Source organism: Paramormyrops kingsleyae, chromosome 1, assembly GCF_048594095.1.
Source record: "Paramormyrops kingsleyae isolate MSU_618 chromosome 1, PKINGS_0.4, whole genome shotgun sequence".
NCBI classification, from domain to species: domain Eukaryota; kingdom Metazoa; phylum Chordata; class Actinopteri; order Osteoglossiformes; family Mormyridae; genus Paramormyrops; species Paramormyrops kingsleyae.
Window position 1 is genome coordinate 58,073,890 of NC_132797.1, and position 19,904 is coordinate 58,093,793.

Sequence of the window (19,904 nt, forward strand, 5' to 3'; positions counted from 1 at the left end):
TACATACCTGGTTACCATTTAAAGTCCGAATTGGTTGTGGATTGTCAAATAAAAAAAAAGTTTACTCGCTTTACTCTGCGTGCGTTTTATTTCCCCATGTGGATACATAAAGTTTTTTAATTTGAATTTGGAAACAGTTGGCAGTCTCGCGATATACCGCGATATTCCAGATTATCTTGAGAGAGGGAGAGGAAAAGTTAACGCATTTTCACGAGTCTTATTTACTTTCAAGAAGAGAGGAGGGTGAAAGTTAATATATCTATATAAAAAAACTACTGTTGGGTAAGTCCATTTTGTATTTTTTATAAATTTTACGTTTGACACGAAGGAACTAAAATGTAGTTTGAGTTTGGCTAAAATTAACTAGCAGGCTAAAAGTTAGTAGTGTTAACGTTAGGCTGCTCCTAAAAACAAACTCTGTTAGCATGAGTTCGCAGGTATAAAGCCCCATGCGGTCTCTACACTTAAGTTGAGCTATTTTATGCAGTTGAGCAAACTTCTTGGTGGAAAACTGATAGCAAAATGACCAAGTCCCCAAAATGTTAAGTTTGCTGGATTTTGCTTCACTGCCTTAAAAAATAATTACAAATGAGCAGAGCAGTTTCATGCTACTGCAGGAACATTGTGTAATGGATATGGGGTTCCCAACCCTGGTCCTCAAGGACACCTGGCCTAATTGTTTTCTAATTATCCCTGCCCTACCCACTGCTGGTTACCTGGATCAGGTGTGTTCAGTCAATCAGAAGCTGGAAGATATCATTTCAGATAAGATTGGAGTGGGGGAGGGCAAATCAGTAGTGCGTTTGGTAGGGCAAGAAGTGCTGTTGTAACTGCTTAAATTGACTTTAAAGCGAGATGTTTAGTGAAAGATCTTTTAAATAAAGTAAAAAAAATAATAATTTGTTAAAACCCAAGCAAATGGTAAATATTGTAGTAGCTATGAAATTCAGTCAATAATAGCATACCAGTATGTTTTAATGATCCAGTAAGTTTTACTGTTCAATGTAGCCTTTTGAGATTTTTCAAAAAGTAAATTACCTGAAAGAGACTGTGAAATGTTGAGCAAAATGTAGGAAGCGCTCAAGAATAACATGGGCTGGCGTCTGTAAATGAATTTTAACATGGATGTTTTCAGTAACTACTTTAAAATAATTTCGTAATTTTAGATTTGCTAAACATGTCCTCTGAGTACCAGAGGAAGTGGAGACGACGAAGGGCAAAGGTTGATTCCTTAGTGGAATATGATAGCAGCTCTGATTCTGAGGGGTCAGTGGAGCCAGCCTTGGCGGGAGAGGGCAGTCCCCTCACGGAGGGATCAACACACGACGAATTACATCTTATGGTGGCCTGTAGTTCTTCTGTTAGTGCAGCAGTGGTGTCAATTAGACATGAAGAAGAATACAATTATGATACTGATTCTACTGAAACTGAGTCTGAGCAGTTGGATGAGGCTTCACGTTCAATTGTTGAAACACCATCTATTCACAAGGACTTGGCTAGTTGGGCTACTGCTACAAACCAGACCCACAAGGCATTAAATGAGCTTCTGGATGTGCTCAGACGTCATGGCCATAGACTTCCCAAAGACGCTAGAACTCTTCTTGAAACTCCACAAGGAGTGCCAGTTCAAAATAAATGCAGTGGACAGTATATTTATTATGGTATTGAGCGTTATGTTCTTGAACACTTTTCAAAAGAGACACTGCCAGGGAAAGTTGAACTGTGCTTTAATATCGTATTACAGATTGTGATGTCACATTTAGGTTCAGCAACTGTCCAGAGTTGTGGGATCTTCTCTCAGGGACTGTGTCAATAAAGTCATGAACAGGTATGTATTTTACCTTGCATTGTTTGTATTGCTGCATAATTCAGAAATAAAATGTATATGTAAATGTATATTCTGGCCAAAATAAGAAACCCAGCTTTGGGTATTATTTTTTTTTATTATTACAGATTTAATCTTTCACACATTATATCTCCTCACATACATGCCTATTTTCTAGTTCAGAAGGTTTTAGATGTCTACTGACTTAGTCTGCCAGACTGAAAACCAAAAAATCTAAACATAATTTCAGTGTAAGCCATTAATGACTAATTAGTTGTCTCAAAAAATGTGGATATGGATAAGAACATAGTTCAGGGAACTTGTTACCTGACAGATGAGTGGTTGTTAAAATGTATGATTTAACATTGCATGCAAGTAACATGCTGATAATATTACAACTACAATAATTGTAATATTGACCTTACAAGTAAATTTTCCTGATGGTGAAGTAATCCTGAGTAATTTCTTTCACAGAATCATGCCTTAATGGCAAAATTCAACATGAGGGGTGGTGGCCAACTGCAAAAGAAGCCATTTAGAGATACAATCATATTCAATATAATTCAAGGTAATTTTGGCCTTATGACGTGAAATTTTGTACCTTTATTTATTTATTTATTTATTTATTTTTATTGGTACCTTTTATCTATTGAAGGAATATTGTCTTAAAGACCACAGAAATGTCCTGTTTACTTTCACACAGTTACACACCTACTTATGGAACTTGCTCAACCACAGTGGTTTTGAAGGGGAAGGGGACATGCTATTTTTTCATTCACCTAGCACACATTTAATGCAGAACATCTTTTATTAACCAAAGATTATTCAACAGAAAAATGTTGTGTAATGCATGTTGATTACTTTTTTCAAATGCTTCGTTAATGAAACTGATAATGTTGTTCCAAGATGTATTTTTAATGTTGTTGTAGGATCATAAAGACAATTTTGCCCTTTTGTAATTATTATTTTTTTTAATATTCAACCCTCAGATGCAGTAAAAAGATGGAGCGCAAATGCAACAGACTCCGAGATTGAGGCAGCAATGGCTGAACACCTAAAACATGCTCCAGGAAGAGTTGGGGATATAGGAAATGAGCCCGTTGACAGAAATAATTCATGTGTGTGTTCATGTGCTTGTTCTTGTTCTTTTCGTTCTTGTTTAACTAATGTTTAATTGTTACTATTTACAGTTCTACTATATATTTAGCCTTTTTTTAAAAATGTATACTTTTATATTTGTATGTGTGTATGTATGTGTTTATATGTAATGCACACAAATATTTAAATATATTATATATATTTATCTGTATATTTATATGTATGTATATGTTATATAAATATATATTTTTTTCTTATTTAATACAAATAAGAAATGTTTTGTAATGTAAACGTCGATTAAACGTTGTATAGACGTTGAGGTCTGACTGGACTGATTTTGGACGTTTTTTGAACCATTTATATTCTGATGTGCATTTCACAATAAGGACGTTTATATTCAGGCTAATTAGTACACTGACATAACGCAGAAACACATCTTAAAAACATCCAGACGACGACGCATTAGACGTCCAGAAAAGACGCCGAAAAGACGTCGAATACACGGCAAGTTGACGTCAAAGACGTCCGTTCAACTTTCATTTTGGAACTATTTTTCAACCATGACGGGACGTGTCGGAGGGACGTCATTTCAACGGTCATCAAACGTCCAAATGTTTGCTGGGTTCTGTTGCCACAGGGAGAGAGAAGACTGGGACGGCCATTATCCAGTATGTTTGTCTTGTTGGAGCTCGCTGTGGGTCTGTGAGCTCCCGAGAGACAAACATCCCCGACAACTACCCATCCAAGATCAAGCTTTTGGGCATAAGGTGCTTCATTGGGCCCATTTGCCTGGCGTCGAACCTTGTGAGCCTGAATTACATCACGGCCTACGAGGAGAATATCTGCCTCTGAATCAAGTGGGGGTATTTGTGCGGCTATGTGAGCTAGGTGATGATGAGCAGCTGCAGCTTCTGGGGTGGGTATCTCACTCCTGTTATCTGGAATCTGATTGTCAGTGTTGGTAGTGGTATGGACACCTTTCCGTCAACACCCTCGATGACAAAGCCGTGAGCTCTACGGCCTGTTTTGTTCATTGTGCCAGAACATGTTTTCATCGTGTATGGGAAGGCTTCACCATGTACATTAAACAAGTTAAAAAAGGGAGAACGAGCCAGTGACACGTTACTTTGGTCGTCTAAAATTGCATACATTTTCCTTTTCATTTGAGGGGCTGTGCTGTGATATACTTTCACCATGCAAATTTTGGAACAAGACCGTCCTTGTTGTCCCTGTCCACATACCTCAGTGCAGTTAGATGTGGTCACTGTGGAGCTTGGGATGTCTGGCTCCCCGCCGTGTGCCTCTGGTGTAGGGTCAGAGCTCCCACTTGTCCAAGGGGATGCATGGCGGAGATGTGGGTATCGTTATTGCACTCCAGACAACAAATATCAGCTTTACAGTCTTTGGCCCTGTGCTCTGTCGATGAGAGGCACTTGTAACAGATCGAGAGCCCTTTGAGCAGCCTTTTCCGCTCATCCAGTGTTTTCATCCTAAACCCTCTACATTTTGCCAGTGAATGGGGCTTCATGTGTACTGGGCACTGTTTCTCGGGATCAAGAGAGTGAGTGTTAGATTTGTTGCTGGGTGTGCCAACTTGTGTTTTGTTTGCTGTTACCGGGGCTCTGAAACGTGATTGTCTCACCAATGGCCTTTCCATCTTCATGTGCCCAGTGCTGTAATTTTGTAAAATGAAGCTGGGGTCAGTTTTCATTTCAGCATGGCTACTCACGAACTGGACAAAGTAGGAGAAAGGCGGATAGTGCACTCTGTGTTCTTTCTTATACTTGGACCCCTGTTTGATCCATGATTCTTGCAGAGTATTGCAGGGAGTTTTTCCACAATTGGGTTTATGCCTCTTGGAGTGTCGAGAAAGCTGAGGCCTGGCAGATACCCTACGTTTTTTGCTGCCTCAAGTTCCAGGAGGAGATCTGCAAGCTCCTGAAGAAGGTGGTTGTCCCTCTGAGTAACTCTGGGAAAGCTCTCTAGGCATTTAAACAGAGAAGCTTCAATAACTTCTGATGAGCCATAAATCTTGTCTAGCCTTTGCCATAAACGCTGAAGACCTGTTTCTGGATTGTTAACATGGACAGCCCTGATTCTCAGAGCATGTTGGAGAGACTCCCCACTAAGCCACTTAGTGAGTAGATCGAGTTCTTCACTGAATTTTAGGTTTAAATCTTCGGTAGCATTGTGAAACATTGATCTCCATGCTAGATAAGTCTCTGGCTTGTTATCAAAAACCATCAGTCCTGCTGTCAAAAGGTCACGACGTGAGAGGAGGGCTGCGAGGCCTGATACATCTGCTTGTCGTTGTGGTGTGTCTGCTCCAGCATGGTTGGACCAATGGGGAGGTGGAAGTTTGGGCTGCCATGCGGGTGGAGATCTGGGGGGGTGCCCTCGCGCAGCTGTTGTTGATATGTCCGGTCTTGTAGTGTACATAAGAACATAAGAACATAACAACTATACAAACGAGAGGAGGCCATTCGACCCATCGAGCTCGCTTGGGGAGAACTTAACTAATAGCTCAGAGTTGTTAAAATCTTATCTAGCTCTGATTTAAAGGAACCCAAGGATTCAGCTTGCACTACGTTATCAGGAAGACTATTCCATACTCTGACTACACGCTGTGTAAAGAAGTGCTTCCTTAAATCCAGTTTGAAATGTTCTCCCGCTAATTTCCACCTATGGCCACGAGTTCTTGAATTGGAACTAATGCTGAAGTAACTATTCGGTTGAACAGCATCCAAACCTGTTAGAATCTTATAGACCTGGATCATGTCCCCCCTCAGTCTCCTGTAGGTGTTGTCTAAGTCACATTTTTGTTCTCTACTGTATTTTGACTCACCTTCCATATTAGTGTTATTGTGGAAGGGGGTATCTACATACTCTTGAGTGCGGTTGACAACCACGGCTATTGTGGCAGGAATGTCTGGTGGTTTCACAGACTCTATTTAGTCCAGAACTGCAGCCTCTAGGACTCTTGCGGCTGCAAGTGCTGCTTCGGCTTCTCCCTCCTGCTTCAGAGCATTTAGCGCTGCCTCCAGGCCTTTTCGACCTCCATGTCTATTTGGCGTTTGGCGTAATCTGCTCTGGCTCGAGCAGCTTCAGCGTCGGCTCGTGCTCGTGCTGCAGCAAGGTTTGCTGCTGAGCAGCTTGACCGACGTGAATCTGCTGATCTCCATTCTGACCTGACTTCCAGCTGTGAAAGCCGCGAGGTGTCTCCGTGGTTGGACATGTTTGGTGATGCTGGAGTGGAGTGTCTCAGGATCCTGGCAGTGCACTTGATGTGAGGACAATCTTTTTACTCTTCTGCCCTCAGCTGAATTTCTCTATCCAGCTTATGCAGAGAGCTAAACATTAAATGGCTTCAGTGAACACTCGGGAGACTGTGTTGTATTCTTCAGAGCTTTACTGATCCTTTTTTCGTTGTAAAACTGTAATAACAGAAACAGAATACAGTGTATCCCCTTTCCATACAAATACACTAATATTACATTCAATATTGTTGCCTTATGTAAACAGTCACTACCCAATCTCAGCATCGACAATAACACCCGCCTAGCATGTCAAGAAACGCAGCTAACACCACGTGCTGATATGTTTCATGCTAGCAAGCTAAATAAAACACCAACAGCTAGCTTAAGCTAGTAATGTAACAGAACTTGCTAAACACACAAGAAACTCATTACTTTACTGAACAAAGTACTAATAAGTGAGAACAATCAATCGTTTTGCCACACTTACAGATTATGCCTTTTTAAGAGCAACAGATGCAGGAATTTACAGAGACACGGAGAAATGGACCTTCCCTGTCGAGCGCTGGGAGAAAACCCCCTGCTTGAGCTCTTACATGGCGCTTCCTTGTTAAACCACTAGATGGCAGGCTTTTCCCAGAGAAGATCAGGAATAAACATATTTACTGACCCGTTGCTACAATTAATTACAGAACGAATGATTATGACCCGTCCTATAACAAACTTATGAAAAAGAAACATACCTCAGAAATAACCCGAGGGACAGAATAATACTTTTTACAAATAAGTCAGATTATCAAATAGTAGTGATGTTAAGCTTGACACCGAAGCTCCGAGGCATGTGTAAAAAAAAAACGATACAGTGCGTTCTGAAGCAGAACTTCGATGCTTCTTCCGTTCTACCCTAAACACGTGACCATGGTGACCCGAAGCTTCATTCTGTGCTCAACCACGTGACTGCTTCAGAAAAGTGAAAATGAGGCGCGAACCTCAGTGACCCCAATATACCACATACTGAAGACCCTTTGAGGTTCTGGGATATGCACCAGGCTGTGTATCCACACTTATACAAAGTTGCAGTACAGTTTTTATGCACTCCAGCGTCCTCCGTTCCATGTGAGCGGGTATTCTCCAAAGCAGGAGAAGTGGTGAATAAAAAACGTAACCAACTTAGCCCCCGCACTGTTGAACAAATACTGTTCCTGAATAAAAATCTGTAGACTAATGGCCCTCTTCCGTTACACAAGCACCCCTTCCCAGTTAAGTCAATGGTTTCCCAGTCCACAAGAAGTCACATTCAAGTTCACCAGGTCATTAATGTTCATGACGCACTACAGACCATTAGAATTTTTGCCAATTTATAAATATTCAGATTCACTGCACTCACTCAAAATTAAGTGTTATTTCCTTATTTGACCACTTGGTGTCACTAATGGTCACCATTTCGGAAGGCTTTGAGTACTGAACCATTTTTCGACACACTTGAAAAGGAAGCTTCAGTGCTTTGAAAAGCTTCGTTTTGCCATCACTATCAAATAGAGTTAATGCGCATTCTGTCAGGATTGCAACGTGCTTTCACAATTAAGGGCCATGGCTAGCCTCATGTGATGGCCTGAGATGGCCACAACAACATGTTGCAGTTACCTGGGGTGAAACGGGAAGTGGTGCATGCATTTTATTGGTCCGACGGACAAACGGCCTGGATGGTCATGGTTCCCTTTTAATCCCCATTGGCAGTACCAACAGGTGCCCACAGTAGGGGGATGAGGAGCTGGGTTGTGGCATAGTTGTTTGTTATTTCTTTGTTAACATTTTTTGATTTAGGTTTTTCTTTATAAAATTGTTTGTATAATTTTATGGGCTCAATATGTTATGGGGTTTATTTAGTTAGTGGCATGTAGGTATAAATGTTATGGTAGTGTTCCCCCCTTGTGTGTGTTGCTGGATTGATCACCCAGTATATATGTTTCCCCAGTGTGTTATTTGTTAGGTCAGTTATGTTCAGTGTAGGTTGGGTTATGCTTTGCTTTAATTTTGGTTTCATTGTTTGGTTGACCTCATTTTATTGGGCCCTGGATTTTCCTTTGTTGGATATGCTTTTTGTATTTTGATGATTTTTTGATTTTCAGTAAAGTTTTTGGTTAGTAACTAATTCTGTGCCCCTGAGTCTGCTTGCTGGTCCCTCACACCTCAGGTTAACAATTTCCGCCGATCGCCATTTGAACGTGTGTCTGCATGAGCACGCTCCCCCTTCCCCCCACCGTTGTTCATTTGACACGCAAGTTTTGAACGGAGCGACCGCACATGGCCGAGCTGCTTGGATAATGGCCGCCTTGCTACACTTTCGCATTTGTTGAAAATTGCTTTTCTATTTTACATTGAAATAAACTGTTAAACTGATTACGGCTTTTCTCGTTTTTAAAAACTTGGGGCTAAAATGTTTGTGCTTGTTTCGCTGGGGCATGTGTCTACTTGTTTAAAAGTTTGGGGCTTGTGCCGTTTTGTGCTTAAGATATGCAGTATTCTTTAAATTGTTTAAAAGTTAAATTCTTTAAACATTTCTGTTAAATATAATGAGCTTACGTGCATTTTCTTTTAGAATACGCCGGGCGCTTGTGTCTACTGCGGACGGACGGAACCCCGCAGGACGTGTATGCGCTAGCTCACATTCATCCGGCTATACGCTTTATTATTCCTTAAAACGTAATTAAAAATAACACATTAATAAAATACATGTAATGTATTTTTATTCTATTAAAGTTTAAACGGCAACCATTAACACCCCCAAACCATATGTCCCCCTATCGGCAACACGTGGCATAAGCATGTATGGTACCATTTGGCCAAACCCCCCCGACCAATCAGATGAAAGGATACGCCCCCTTATGACATCATAGATGGGGGAGAGCTTTAAGCTCCGCCCACAAAAATAGGCCCCCCCCAAAGTGCTACATAACTTCTCACATATGACAAATAATCATTTTCATAGTGATTTCCACATCTTGTCTTATATACAATGTATAATCAAACCAAATAAATAAATAAAAACTTAGTTCACAGGAGGAGTAGTTTCAATTTGCAAATTACAACACGTAGTATTTCTTTTCTGAGCCTTATGTAAAGGGCTCTGCCATTCTCTGCATCCTCTGGGACACTAAGATGATGTTCATCCATTATCAGGCAAGAGTTCAAAAACTGTGTCGTCACATGGGTAAGTCAGCATTACACACTCCTCTTGGCAGTTCTGAATGTCAGCAGGTTCACACTGAAAGATGAGATCTGCAGACCCGTAGAGATGAGGAGCCATATACATTATGGCTGGACGTCTATGCAGTGCAGCCATATTACACTGTGATCGTATGTGGTTTACATTCCACATCTGGGCAAAATCGTCCAGCTCGCTTGAAAAAAGAATTGTCAAGACTCATAGTCTAGGTTATTACAAAATGAATATAAACAAGGCTGTAGGCTACTGAGCTTCTTCCCTCGTCCTCCGTAGGCTATATCACAATAATACGTTTAACTTACCTGTAAAAGTCTTGTGAAACAAAACTGCACAAGTGATCGATCAAGGAAATCCCTAGTAAAATTACCTTCTTTTTTTCAGAGCCGGAAAGAAGTTCACTGAACATTTTCCTTGCACAGTTCACTCCAAAAGCTTTCAATCCTCTGACTGACAGAATTCTGAGTTTAGAAAAAAAAGTCAGAATTCTGAGATTAAAGTCAGAATTCTGAGAAAAAAGTCAGAATTCTGACATTAAAGTCAGAATTCAAATAATATTTTCATGGTGGCCCTAATCCTCTTCCGTATATTCGATATTCAGTTTTCAGGCTTTAATAATTTTTAATGGAAGTTCTTAAGGTGGAGCGTTTTTAATGACAGAATTTTTTTTCTAAACTCAGAATTCTGAGATTAAAGTCAGAATTCTGAGATTAAAGTCAGAATTCTGACATTTAATTCAGAATTCTGAGAAAAAAGTCAGAATTCTGAGATTAAAGTCAGAATTCAAATAATATTTTCATGGTGGCCCTAATCCTCTTCCGTACGAATATGAAGCTACTTAACCGCGGTGATGGTGGACATTAAGGCAGAATATTCCCGCGGCTAATCTATAAACGAAAACATCAGAAAACATGTACACCTGTATAAAAACCAGGGTGCACGTTGCCCTGCGACCTTTTATTTATTTTATTTTTTTTATAAAAAAAAAAATAACTATGTACCCAGAAAATTACCGGTTAACGGAGAACATAATACTCAGTCAACGTTACTATTACTGTACTACATGGCAGTAGATGCATAAATAAATGGTTTTATGATGTCTATATAGAATAATTATGGATTCATATGAAACAAAACACATTTCCATAAAAGGCATTTTATTATTCTTTACCATTCTCCTGTTTTACCGTCTTCATACACATAAAACGTCGGCTTGTTTAGGGCGGCGAGCACTCGGATTGGCCGCTGGTATCCTGACTGTAGCGTAGCAGTCGGGTACGCCCTTACGTCACGGCGAGCGTGACGTGCGCGCACTGGTTCCTCGCGCTCACGCTGTCAGAGCTGGATGGCGGACTGATTTACCTGGTAAAACGCTTCTTATTCTTTTACTTTATCACCGCGATTATATTTTAAAAACGACGCTAGCAACTTTTTCTGGTTTGCTCATTTGAGGTTTTGGTGGTACAAAACCATTTGAAGGGCGCTGCTGCTGTTTTGTGATGCCGCGTTTCACTACACAGTGTGATTACATACCTTTAACGAGTGTGTAAGGTGGGGAGGGTCTGATTAACCGGCTGCTAATTGGTGTAATTCGGTAAAGAATGTATGATCCTCAGGCTGGCTTCCGCCTCCTTCCGACGGCAACTTTTCAGGTTCGTTTTTCTTTGTCTCTGACATCGTGTCTCCATGAAAATCTCTAGGGGCTGCAGACGGTCCTACTGAATGCATTAGAGTTAAATGTTTGTTTTGAAGTCTTTGGTGGCGCTGGTAGAGGCCAGTCATTTTGTCTTGTTGCATTTAGCTTGAAATTCTTGTCCTGCTTTTCCACAGATACCACTGAGATCTGCACCTGTCAAGATCATGGTTCAAGGTTCTATGGAGGAATAGCGCACAGGAAAGCCTCAAGATCAAGACTGAGGATCCAGAGTAACATGGAGTGTGTCTCATCAAAGCTCTGCAGGACATTGCTGTACATCTTTGTAGCACCCTTTCTGCTGTGTGTCATTTCAGCTGATAAAGACTATTATAAACTCCTGGGGCTGTCCAAAGATGCGTCCAACAGGGATATCCGACAGGCCTTCAAGAAGCTGGCTCTGACCATGCACCCTGATAAAAACCCAGTAAGTGCGTCACCTTTGTGACCGCCTCAGTCCTTCCAGCTAGGGGTGGGTGATATGGCAAAAATATCATATCACTATTTTTTAACAGTTAAATCACGAATTCGATTTTATCACAGTATTTATACTGCTTTTTACTATTTTGCAAGTTACTGAACAGTACAACCAAACTATTTTCCTTTGTAAAAATATAGTCCTAAAGAACAAAACAGGATTTTGACCAAAGAATATTTCTGAACAGATTTTAATCAGTTTGTGCAATTTTGCCAACAAGTTTATTTAAAGCTAAATAAATAGTTAAAGTTACTACTGAACAAAATATCAACAAGAACAAAAACTTACAAATGGTAAACAGTAAAAATGGCAACTCTTATTATGGGCTAATGCAATTCTTAAATTATTACTGAATTACTCAACATTGTCATTTTAACATAACATGACAACACCTCCTTAGGTAAAACACTAAATAGCTTCTTAAAAGGGTCAATAAAGGGTATAAATGTAAAATTAGACTTAAATTGTGGTTCTCTCTGAACAAAAATAAAGTGCAATACTGTGTCTAAAATGTGCTTATAAAAGCTCAACAACAACAAACAACCAAATTTATTTTTGTATAGCGCGTTATCACAACATTAAATTGTCTCAAAGCACTTTACAGCATCCCCACCTATAGCCCCCCAGTGAGTAAGGCATAAGCGACAGTGGCAAGGAAAAACTCCCTAGAAGGAAGAACCCTTCGGAGGGACCAGACTCAAAGGGGGAGCCCATCCTCCAGGGGCCGGCAGGGAGAGTCAGAGTCACTCCAACTTAAGCACTGTTTTTAAGTATTTATCCCCTTCTAAAAGGAGACAGGTTTTTAGCCAGGAAAACCAGTTTGACTGCTTTATCTGGCTTTAGAGTAGCCCTTTGTTATGTTATGATATTGCCACCAATGCTGAAGGTAATATAATGCATTGTCAGACTCAAATAAGGCTCTGAAGTGCGGCTGGACCACAGATCACTGGTTGTTACGAAAAAACGGACGTTCGTTCGGAGTACATACGTGGAATTGGCAGTGCTAGAGAAATATTTTCGGCTGGGCAGCTCGTATTGCGGATCAATTACTTTCAGCAGACTTTTAAACCTCTTGTTTTCTACAGTTTTGGCGGGAACCATATCTTTTCCGAGGTAAAAGGTAACTGCTTCTGTTATCTATTTCCATTGCTTGCTTGTCCTGTCATATGGAGCGCCTTTCTCAAGAGTAGTTGTTTTGGTTTGGTAACTCTTGCCTCTGCTGCCTGTGCTGTGACTGCTCTCCTAGCCTCTATATTCTCGGCATACTGTTTCGGATGTTGTCTCTTTAAGTGCTTGAAAAGGTTCGTTGTGTTGCCATCCGACTTGCGAACCTTTTCTCTGCAGACTTTGCAAATAACGACTGTTTGTTCCTTATCGTTTGGGTAAATGCCAAACCACTTCCATATCACCGATGTAGAGTTTTTTTTTAGGGACAAACTCAACCATTGCATTCTCATTTTCAGCCATTGCTTCCCGCTACACTCAGAATCAAAGAGAGTGGCGTAGTGAGAACTGTACGTCATTGACTTTGGTTGGTTAAGCGCTGTTTCTATAAGGCGGGCATTAAGCGGACTAGCAAATAGTGCGCTTTGGCTGAGGAAAAAAATTAGGAAGAGCATAGAGCCGCAATATACAGATAGAATAGATGATTCTACAATCTCTCTGCTTGGGCAGATCGTCAACACATAGATCGTCTTCACGATCTCATATCGTCATATCGCCCAGGCCTACTTCCAGCCCCCTGACATCTTTTGCTGTCTTCTCACAGAACGATCAAAGTTCCCACGAGAAGTTCCTGAAGATTAACCGGGCGTACGAGGTGCTGAAGGATGAGGACCTCAGGAAGAAATATGACAAGTATGGGGAGAAGGGCCTACAAGACAGCTTTCAGGGAGGCCGATATGAGAGCTGGAGCTTCTACCGCTATGACTTCGGTATGGGGAGACACATGGGGAGTCTTGCCTGCCTGCAGTGGCAGATTCCTCAAATGTGACCAATGGCGCCAAGGCAGCCTGTTCTTGCCTGCTTACCGGCTGGGATTTCTTTGCCTACCATGACAGGCTTGTCGTCTTTTCTTTTCTAAGGAATTTATGATGATGACCTTGAGATTATCACTTTGGATAGAGGAGATTTTGGTAAGTGCTAAGGGCACCCCCCCCCCCCCCCCGACAGAAGCATGCATGCAGTTTCGCATGACGGGGCACTGTAGCGTTCACCCGTGTCTCATCTGTTCTCAGATGCTGCAGTGGATTCTGGAGAGCTCTGGTTTGTCAACTTTTACTTTCCACGCTGTTCACACTGTCATGACCTAGCACCCATGGTGAGCACTGCCCTCTCCTTCTTTAATTCATCCATCAATCCATCCAGTTGTGTCTGTTCACACGCTGACTGCTCATGATCACTATGTTTCTTTCCCTGAAATGCGGTGCCCCCCAGTGGAGGGAGTTTGCCAAGGAGATGGATGGGGTTCTGAAGATAGGAGCTGTGAACTGTGGTGATAACAACAGATTGTGTCACAGTAAAGGTGTGAGCAGCTACCCGAGCCTCTACATGTTCAAGGCTGGCATGGTGAGTGCCTCTGCCCCCATTGGTCACTATTGCTGGCTAACAGGCTCTGCCCCCAATCCCCACCACCAGCTCACAGCCTCTGCTGCCCCCCCCCCCCCCCCCTTCCTGACAGAATGCACAGAAGTACTTTGGTGACCGGTCCAAGGAGAGCCTCATGAAGTTCGCCATACAGTTTGTGCACGGCAAAGTGATGGAACTGTGGCATGGTAAAGTTGCCAAGTCGCACAGGAAGCAGAGCTGGCTGAGGGGCTGATAAAATGCTTTTGGTGGGGGGATTTCCACGTATGTCACTTCTGCCCAGTTTGTGTAGAAGTGCACAGCCAGTACGGAATGGGCCTGACTATGTTTGTCTGTGCTGAGATGCAATGGTCCTCCTGCAGGTAACATCCGCACAGAGATGGAGAAGTCACAGGTGTCAGGGGTCGGCTGGGTGCTCACCTTCTGCACGGACTCTGGAGGTGAGTCAGACAGAATCATTGAAGAGCGACTGAAGCCTTATCCTAGAAGGACAGGTGCTGGTTGCACAGAACACCTTAATTTTTCCCATTAAGTATGACACAAGGTTTGATTTATCCTTAGCTGAGAGATTTATTTAAGGGTGTTGCATAGAATCCCTTAAAAGGTTTCTTAAAGGATTTACAGCAATGAAAGATATTTTACAGCAGTAAAATTGTACAGTTTCCATGGAGACCTTTTGCCCTCATGCCTGCTCGTGATACCTGTTATCGCCTCCAGTATTAATTTTGTTGATGGAAATGTTGAAGAGAATATAGCCTGACAAACGTCTTTTTGAGTGGCGATAGTTAAAAGAAAACATAATTGAAATATTTGCTTAATGACTGACAAAATGTAACATATTATTCATCTGATGAATATAAAGAAAGTTAAAAAGCCGGATTTTGTCCCCACTGCATCCTTATCTAATGAATATATGGACTGTTCCCCCTGCTGTATTGTGTTCACTACAAATACATACTTTTTGCTTGACGAACAACTGAGTGGAGCATATAGCGATAAACTTTGCTGAGTGGTTGACGACAAACACACTTTGAGATACACAGAAGTACTCGGAAATTATTGTTGTATCTCAGTTAATTTAAATGCATTTTGCATGTCTCCATGGTTCTGCATCGGGAAAAATTTGTTCCATAACTGATGTATACCTGTCTAATATTGCAAGTGCCCGGGGTGAAACTTGCCTGTACTTATTAGAGGTATAACGTTACATCGTTTTTTTATTATTATTATAAGGAAACCAAAACTCAAACTTCAAGGAAAATCTTAAGGTGTTTTGTTCAACTGGCTCCAGGTGTTTAAAATTGTTGCTGCTCTCTGTTGCTTTCTTTGAGACTGTCTGGGATCTCAGACGAGGCAGAAGCTGGCTGGCATGCTGGTGAGGACCCTGAGCCCCTCCCAAACAAACCACCTCTGGCACTTCCTCCTGGATTCTTTTCTTAAATATATATCGACTCTTGCCCCCCCGTGATCTCAGGAAGACCTGGTCCATGTTGGCTGGGTGGACTGCTCTACACAGGCGGAGCTCTGCACCAGTCTTAATGTGGAGACCAGTTTCACAGCCTACTTCCCCCCTGGGGTCAGCCTCAGGCAGAGGGATGGTACTCTGGTAAGGCTCCCTGCCCGCTGGTGGTCCCCTTATGCTGGGGTCACTGGTTTTCTCTTCCCATTCTGAGCAGCTATCTGGTGCACGCTGTGTTTTCATAGGCCATCATGAGTCTGGATGCCAGGGAGATCTACAGGGAGGTGATGCAGCACTTGCCAGACCTGGAGGCCCTCACCTGGGACACCTTCAGCGTAAGGGTACCGGGTGTAGCCGGTTCCGTGTAACCTGGCCTGGTCCCGGTTTTGGTTCTGTGAGGGTGCGGTTCACACTGCTCTTGCTCGCTCTTCTCCCAGGAGAAGCTTGCTTACCATCGCTGGTTGCTCAGTTTCACTTTCGCACACAAAGACCAGGCGTCTGGCGAGTACAAGAAGCTAAAGCCGCTGCTGAGGGAAGTGCATGTCAGGGTGAGTGCTGCCCCCTGGTGGGTGAAACCATGAGTGCGGGCTGCGGATTGCGTAGCTGAGAGCTGCTGTTGCCATCTTGTAGGTGGGCAGGGTGGACTGCCTGGCTGAGGCGCAGCTCTGCAAGTCACTGTACATCCATAAGCCCAGCATTGCTGTCTTCCGGGGCATTGATGACTTTGAGGTCTACCATGGTGAGGAGTCGGTCGCTGCATGGGCTGGGGCCTCAAGAGGGGTACGTAGATGCCATATTTAATCCCGATGTGCTGTGCTGGATTCTTGGTCTCCAGGGAAGTATTTGCTGTACAACATAGTAGCCTTTGCCAAGGAGAGCGTCCGCTCTCACATCACCACACTGAGGCCTGAGAACTTCCCTCACAACGACAAGGAGCCCTGGCTGGTTGACTTCTTTGTCCCTGTGAGTGTTTCCCCAGGGGGGGGTGGGTGTTGGTGGGGTTTAGCCTTGACTCCACCGCCCTCTGTGAGGTATCAGCGGAGTGAGCAGCTGCATGAGCAGATAAAGAGCAGTGTTTGTGGCAAACACCTGATGTTGCAGTGCGGGTGTGATCCCAGCTTCATTGGTGAGCATTGGCTGCCTGCTCCTGTAGTAGGAGTCTGCCGTGTCAGGCACTGCTCCAAGAGCTGAGATATGTCGGGGTGCCATCCAGGCCTCTCATTGGTCAGCCCTGCCCCTACAGTGGTGCCCCCCATGCCGAGCGCTGCTCCCGGAGCTGAGGAAGGCCTCCATATGGCTGTTTGGCCAGCTGAAGTTTGGCACCCTGGATTGTACCATGCATGACACTGTCTGCACCATGGTGAGTCCCTGGGTAGGGAGTGGCTGGGGGGTGGTGTTGTGGGGTTAAGATTAGTGTTTGTGCAGGTGCAGGGTGTGGCTGTGCTAAATGGGTGCTTTCCTCTTTCAGTACAACATCCAGGCGTACCCAACCACTGTCATATTCAACCAGTCCAAGACACACCACTATGAGGGTCATCACTCAGCCAGTAGCATTTTGGAGTTCATAGAGGTGAGGAGATGGCCCTTCTCACCTTCCCCATGTGACCCCCTTGCCCCTATTGGCGTTGACTATCTGTCCCCTGCCCCCCCAGGATATGGTGAACCCAGTGGTGGAGGATCTGACCCCAGACAGCTTCCAGCAGCTGGTGCTGCAGCGCCAACCCAATGAGACCTGGGCGCTGGACTTCTTTGCGCCGTGGTGTGGGCCCTGCCAGGCACTGCTGCCTGAGTGGAGGCGGCTGGCCCGGGTATGACCTGTGGTTAGGGGTGGGCGATAGCCCTGGTGACAAACCCCCCCCATGTCCACCGGTTGGTGCTTAGCCTAATCAGGGTGACCGGGAGGACATCTGCCCTGGTGACAGAACCTTTCCATGTGTCCCCAGCTGGTGCTTGGCTTGGTCAGGGTGGGCACAGTGGACTGCCAGAGGTACCATTCTTTTTGCCAGGGCCAGAATGTGCGGGTTTACCCCGAGCTCCGTATCTTCCCCCAGGAGGCGCTGCGGCCAGAATTCTACCAGTAAGTCTGGTCTTACTCAACTGGCAGTCTCTGTGTGTCTGTGTGCTGACTGACTGTCTTCTGCTTCTGTTTGGTGCAGGAGCTATAATGGATGGCATCGGGATGCCCACTCACTGCGGGCATGGGCACTGGGGTAAGTTCCATTCAGCAGCCAATATATCAGCGTATACTTTGCAGTTGTATGCTGTTTCTCACTGAAACCCCTTAATCTTCAGCTTCTGTTTCAACCCCAGGTTTCTACCCAGAGTGTCTGTGGACCTTAGCCCTGAGGACTTTAGGACCCAGGTGCTGCAGGGTCAGGAGCATTGGGTGCTAGACTTCTACGCCCCCTGGTGTGGACCCTGCCAGCACTTTGCCCCTGAGTTTGAGTTTCTCGCCCAGGTGAGAGCCTGTCCTTCCATGTTCACCTTCACATGAAATTAAATGAAATTACATGTTATTGATTTCCAAGGGGAAATTCTCTTTTCGCCTACCCCATCTTGCTCTCCATGACACACAAACACATGTAGGTGAGAGCAAGCTTGGCAGTGAAGGGCAGCCACCCATAGCAGCGTCCTTGGCATACCTGTGAAGTTTTGGATTTGAAAATAAGAGAAATTTTCTGGCACCCACCTCAAGCCATCCCACCACCCCAACCAAGCTCCAGTATACCTTACATTTTAAGACAGGTGTACAAGAAATCTAAAATAACCACTTGTCATTTACATTTTATTTTCATTACAAATTTTCTTTTAATTTCTCATGTTCACTCATGTGGCTCTCTGGCATTCACTAATGACTTATTATACAGATTTGTTGCAGACTTTGTATCCTTGTTGATGTCGTCACAGAAGGTGAAAGTAACGTTGTTTTTGGCACACAGCATTGCCATTTTAACCTCCGCATTTATGACCTGGTTAATGTTGTAAATGACCTGCAGACTACTGCAGGTGGCAGTTCTCACGAGGCTACTCACAGTTCAGTTTGGAGAGGCAGAGGAATTTTTTTTTTTATTATATTATTATACGGGAGATTTACGGGAAAATACTAATACGGGAGGATGGCGGGAAAGAGGGGTAAAATACGGTAGTTTCCCGGCCAAAACGGGGATGGTCCATGGGGTTAAGGGCTTTGCTCAAGAACCCACAGAAATGACTATTCTGAAGAGGCCATGCTTGAACCTTCCGATCACAGGTCCACAGAACCATTCACTACCCCCTGATTTATGACTCCTGCACTGATGAGTTGATTGGCTGTTTGCTGGCTTTATCCCCCCCCCCCCCCCAGTTGGTGAAGGGCACCGTACGCGCAGGCAAACTGGACTGCCAAGCATATGAGCAGACATGCCAGGCTGCAGGCATCAGGGCTTACCCCACTGTGCGCTTCTATCCCTACCTGGATACTACCAAGGTGAGGGCTGCCGGGGGCACTCTTCTCAGGGCAGTGGTAAGTTTATTGGTGCATGTGATGGGCACTCTGATCTTTGGGTGTCCGGGGTCCAGCGTGACCAGGGTGGAGAGCACATCAACAGCAGGGACGCCAGCACCATTGCTGCCATCCTGAGCCAGAGGTTGCAGGCCCTCTCTCCACAGTTACAGGGCAGGACCAAACTCAAGGTGAGTCACAGCAGGGGGGTGCCATCATGCATGTGTAGAAACATGTCAATGCCCAGGATCACATGCTGTGCCCCCACCCACAGGATGAGCTGTAGTTTGACCTGCTGCCCTGGGGGGCATATTCACTGACCACGGGAAATGCAGTTCAGATGCTGGACACACAAGCAGCACAGAGGCAGATGAGGGCAACATTAGCTTAATGTGTCTGTACTATGGCAGCACTGATGGCAGAGCCCCTTGGTCAGTGCCTCAGTCCTGTCTGCTTACCCCTGACGTGATGTCCTGATGGACCTGCCTATATGTGTCTGAGCCGAGAGACTGGCAGCCTTGTGCTTTACCTGATCTGATGTTAGTACTATTATTTTTTTTTTTGGGGGGGAGGGGTGTTCCCTCATGCTGCTTCTGTGTCACCCATGCTCTCCAGCCATGGGGGTGACACTCCAAACCATGCTGGTCGGGACAAGGCACTGCTACCTGCTCTGCACACCTAGATGGCTTGTGAAGTGTCCTTTGTGTATTGTATGAAAGAAAACCCAGTGATATTGGTTTCATTTGTTAAAGCCCCCCCTGTAATTTAATAAATGGATTTTTTTCAGTTGATTGTTGCTTGGTGTTT

At 44.0% G+C, this 19,904-nt stretch overlaps 1 protein-coding gene and 1 long non-coding RNA gene across 4 annotated transcripts; both read left to right on the top strand.

Moving 5' to 3' along the window:
* Nucleotides 1–331: 331 nt before the first annotated feature.
* On the top strand, nucleotides 332–2,943 carry LOC140592700 (uncharacterized). The gene is made up of 3 exons (XR_011993108.1): nucleotides 332–1,828; nucleotides 2,300–2,393; nucleotides 2,815–2,943. It is a non-coding gene; the product is annotated as an uncharacterized lncRNA (long non-coding RNA).
* Nucleotides 2,944–10,646: 7,703 nt separating this feature from the next.
* On the top strand, nucleotides 10,647–19,886 carry LOC111834451 (dnaJ homolog subfamily C member 10-like). Of its 3 annotated transcripts, none has more exons than XM_023793761.2 (23): nucleotides 10,647–10,765; nucleotides 11,231–11,520; nucleotides 13,340–13,505; nucleotides 13,656–13,706; nucleotides 13,809–13,891; nucleotides 14,008–14,139; nucleotides 14,252–14,345; nucleotides 14,520–14,597; nucleotides 15,489–15,532; nucleotides 15,632–15,763; nucleotides 15,862–15,951; nucleotides 16,054–16,164; nucleotides 16,247–16,355; nucleotides 16,452–16,579; nucleotides 16,860–16,976; nucleotides 17,085–17,186; nucleotides 17,269–17,424; nucleotides 17,560–17,693; nucleotides 17,773–17,826; nucleotides 17,909–18,074; nucleotides 18,960–19,082; nucleotides 19,175–19,288; nucleotides 19,372–19,886. In XM_023793761.2, the coding sequence occupies exons 2-23, from the start codon at nucleotides 11,332–11,334 to the stop codon at nucleotides 19,381–19,383; spliced, it is 2,385 nt and encodes a 794-aa protein (XP_023649529.1). In that variant the 5' UTR covers nucleotides 10,647–10,765; nucleotides 11,231–11,331; the 3' UTR covers nucleotides 19,384–19,886. The 3 variants fall into 3 exon arrangements, with proteins under 3 accessions (XP_023649529.1, XP_023649546.1, XP_023649537.1); XM_023793778.2 differs by having other exon boundaries at nucleotides 17,927–18,074; XM_023793769.2 differs by lacking the exon at nucleotides 10,647–10,765 and adding an exon at nucleotides 10,822–11,052.
* Nucleotides 19,887–19,904: the final 18 nt, after the last annotated feature.

Coding starts and splice junctions, on each gene's coding strand:
- LOC111834451 (XM_023793761.2), top strand. CDS start 11,332: ATGGAGTGTGTCTCATCAAAGCTCTGCAGGACATTGCTGTACATCTTT. Junction 13,506..13,655: donor CTTCTACCGCTATGACTTCG/GTATGGGGAGAC, acceptor TTCTTTTCTAAG/GAATTTATGATGATGACCTT. Junction 16,165..16,246: donor TGAGGGAAGTGCATGTCAGG/GTGAGTGCTGCC, acceptor GCCATCTTGTAG/GTGGGCAGGGTGGACTGCCT.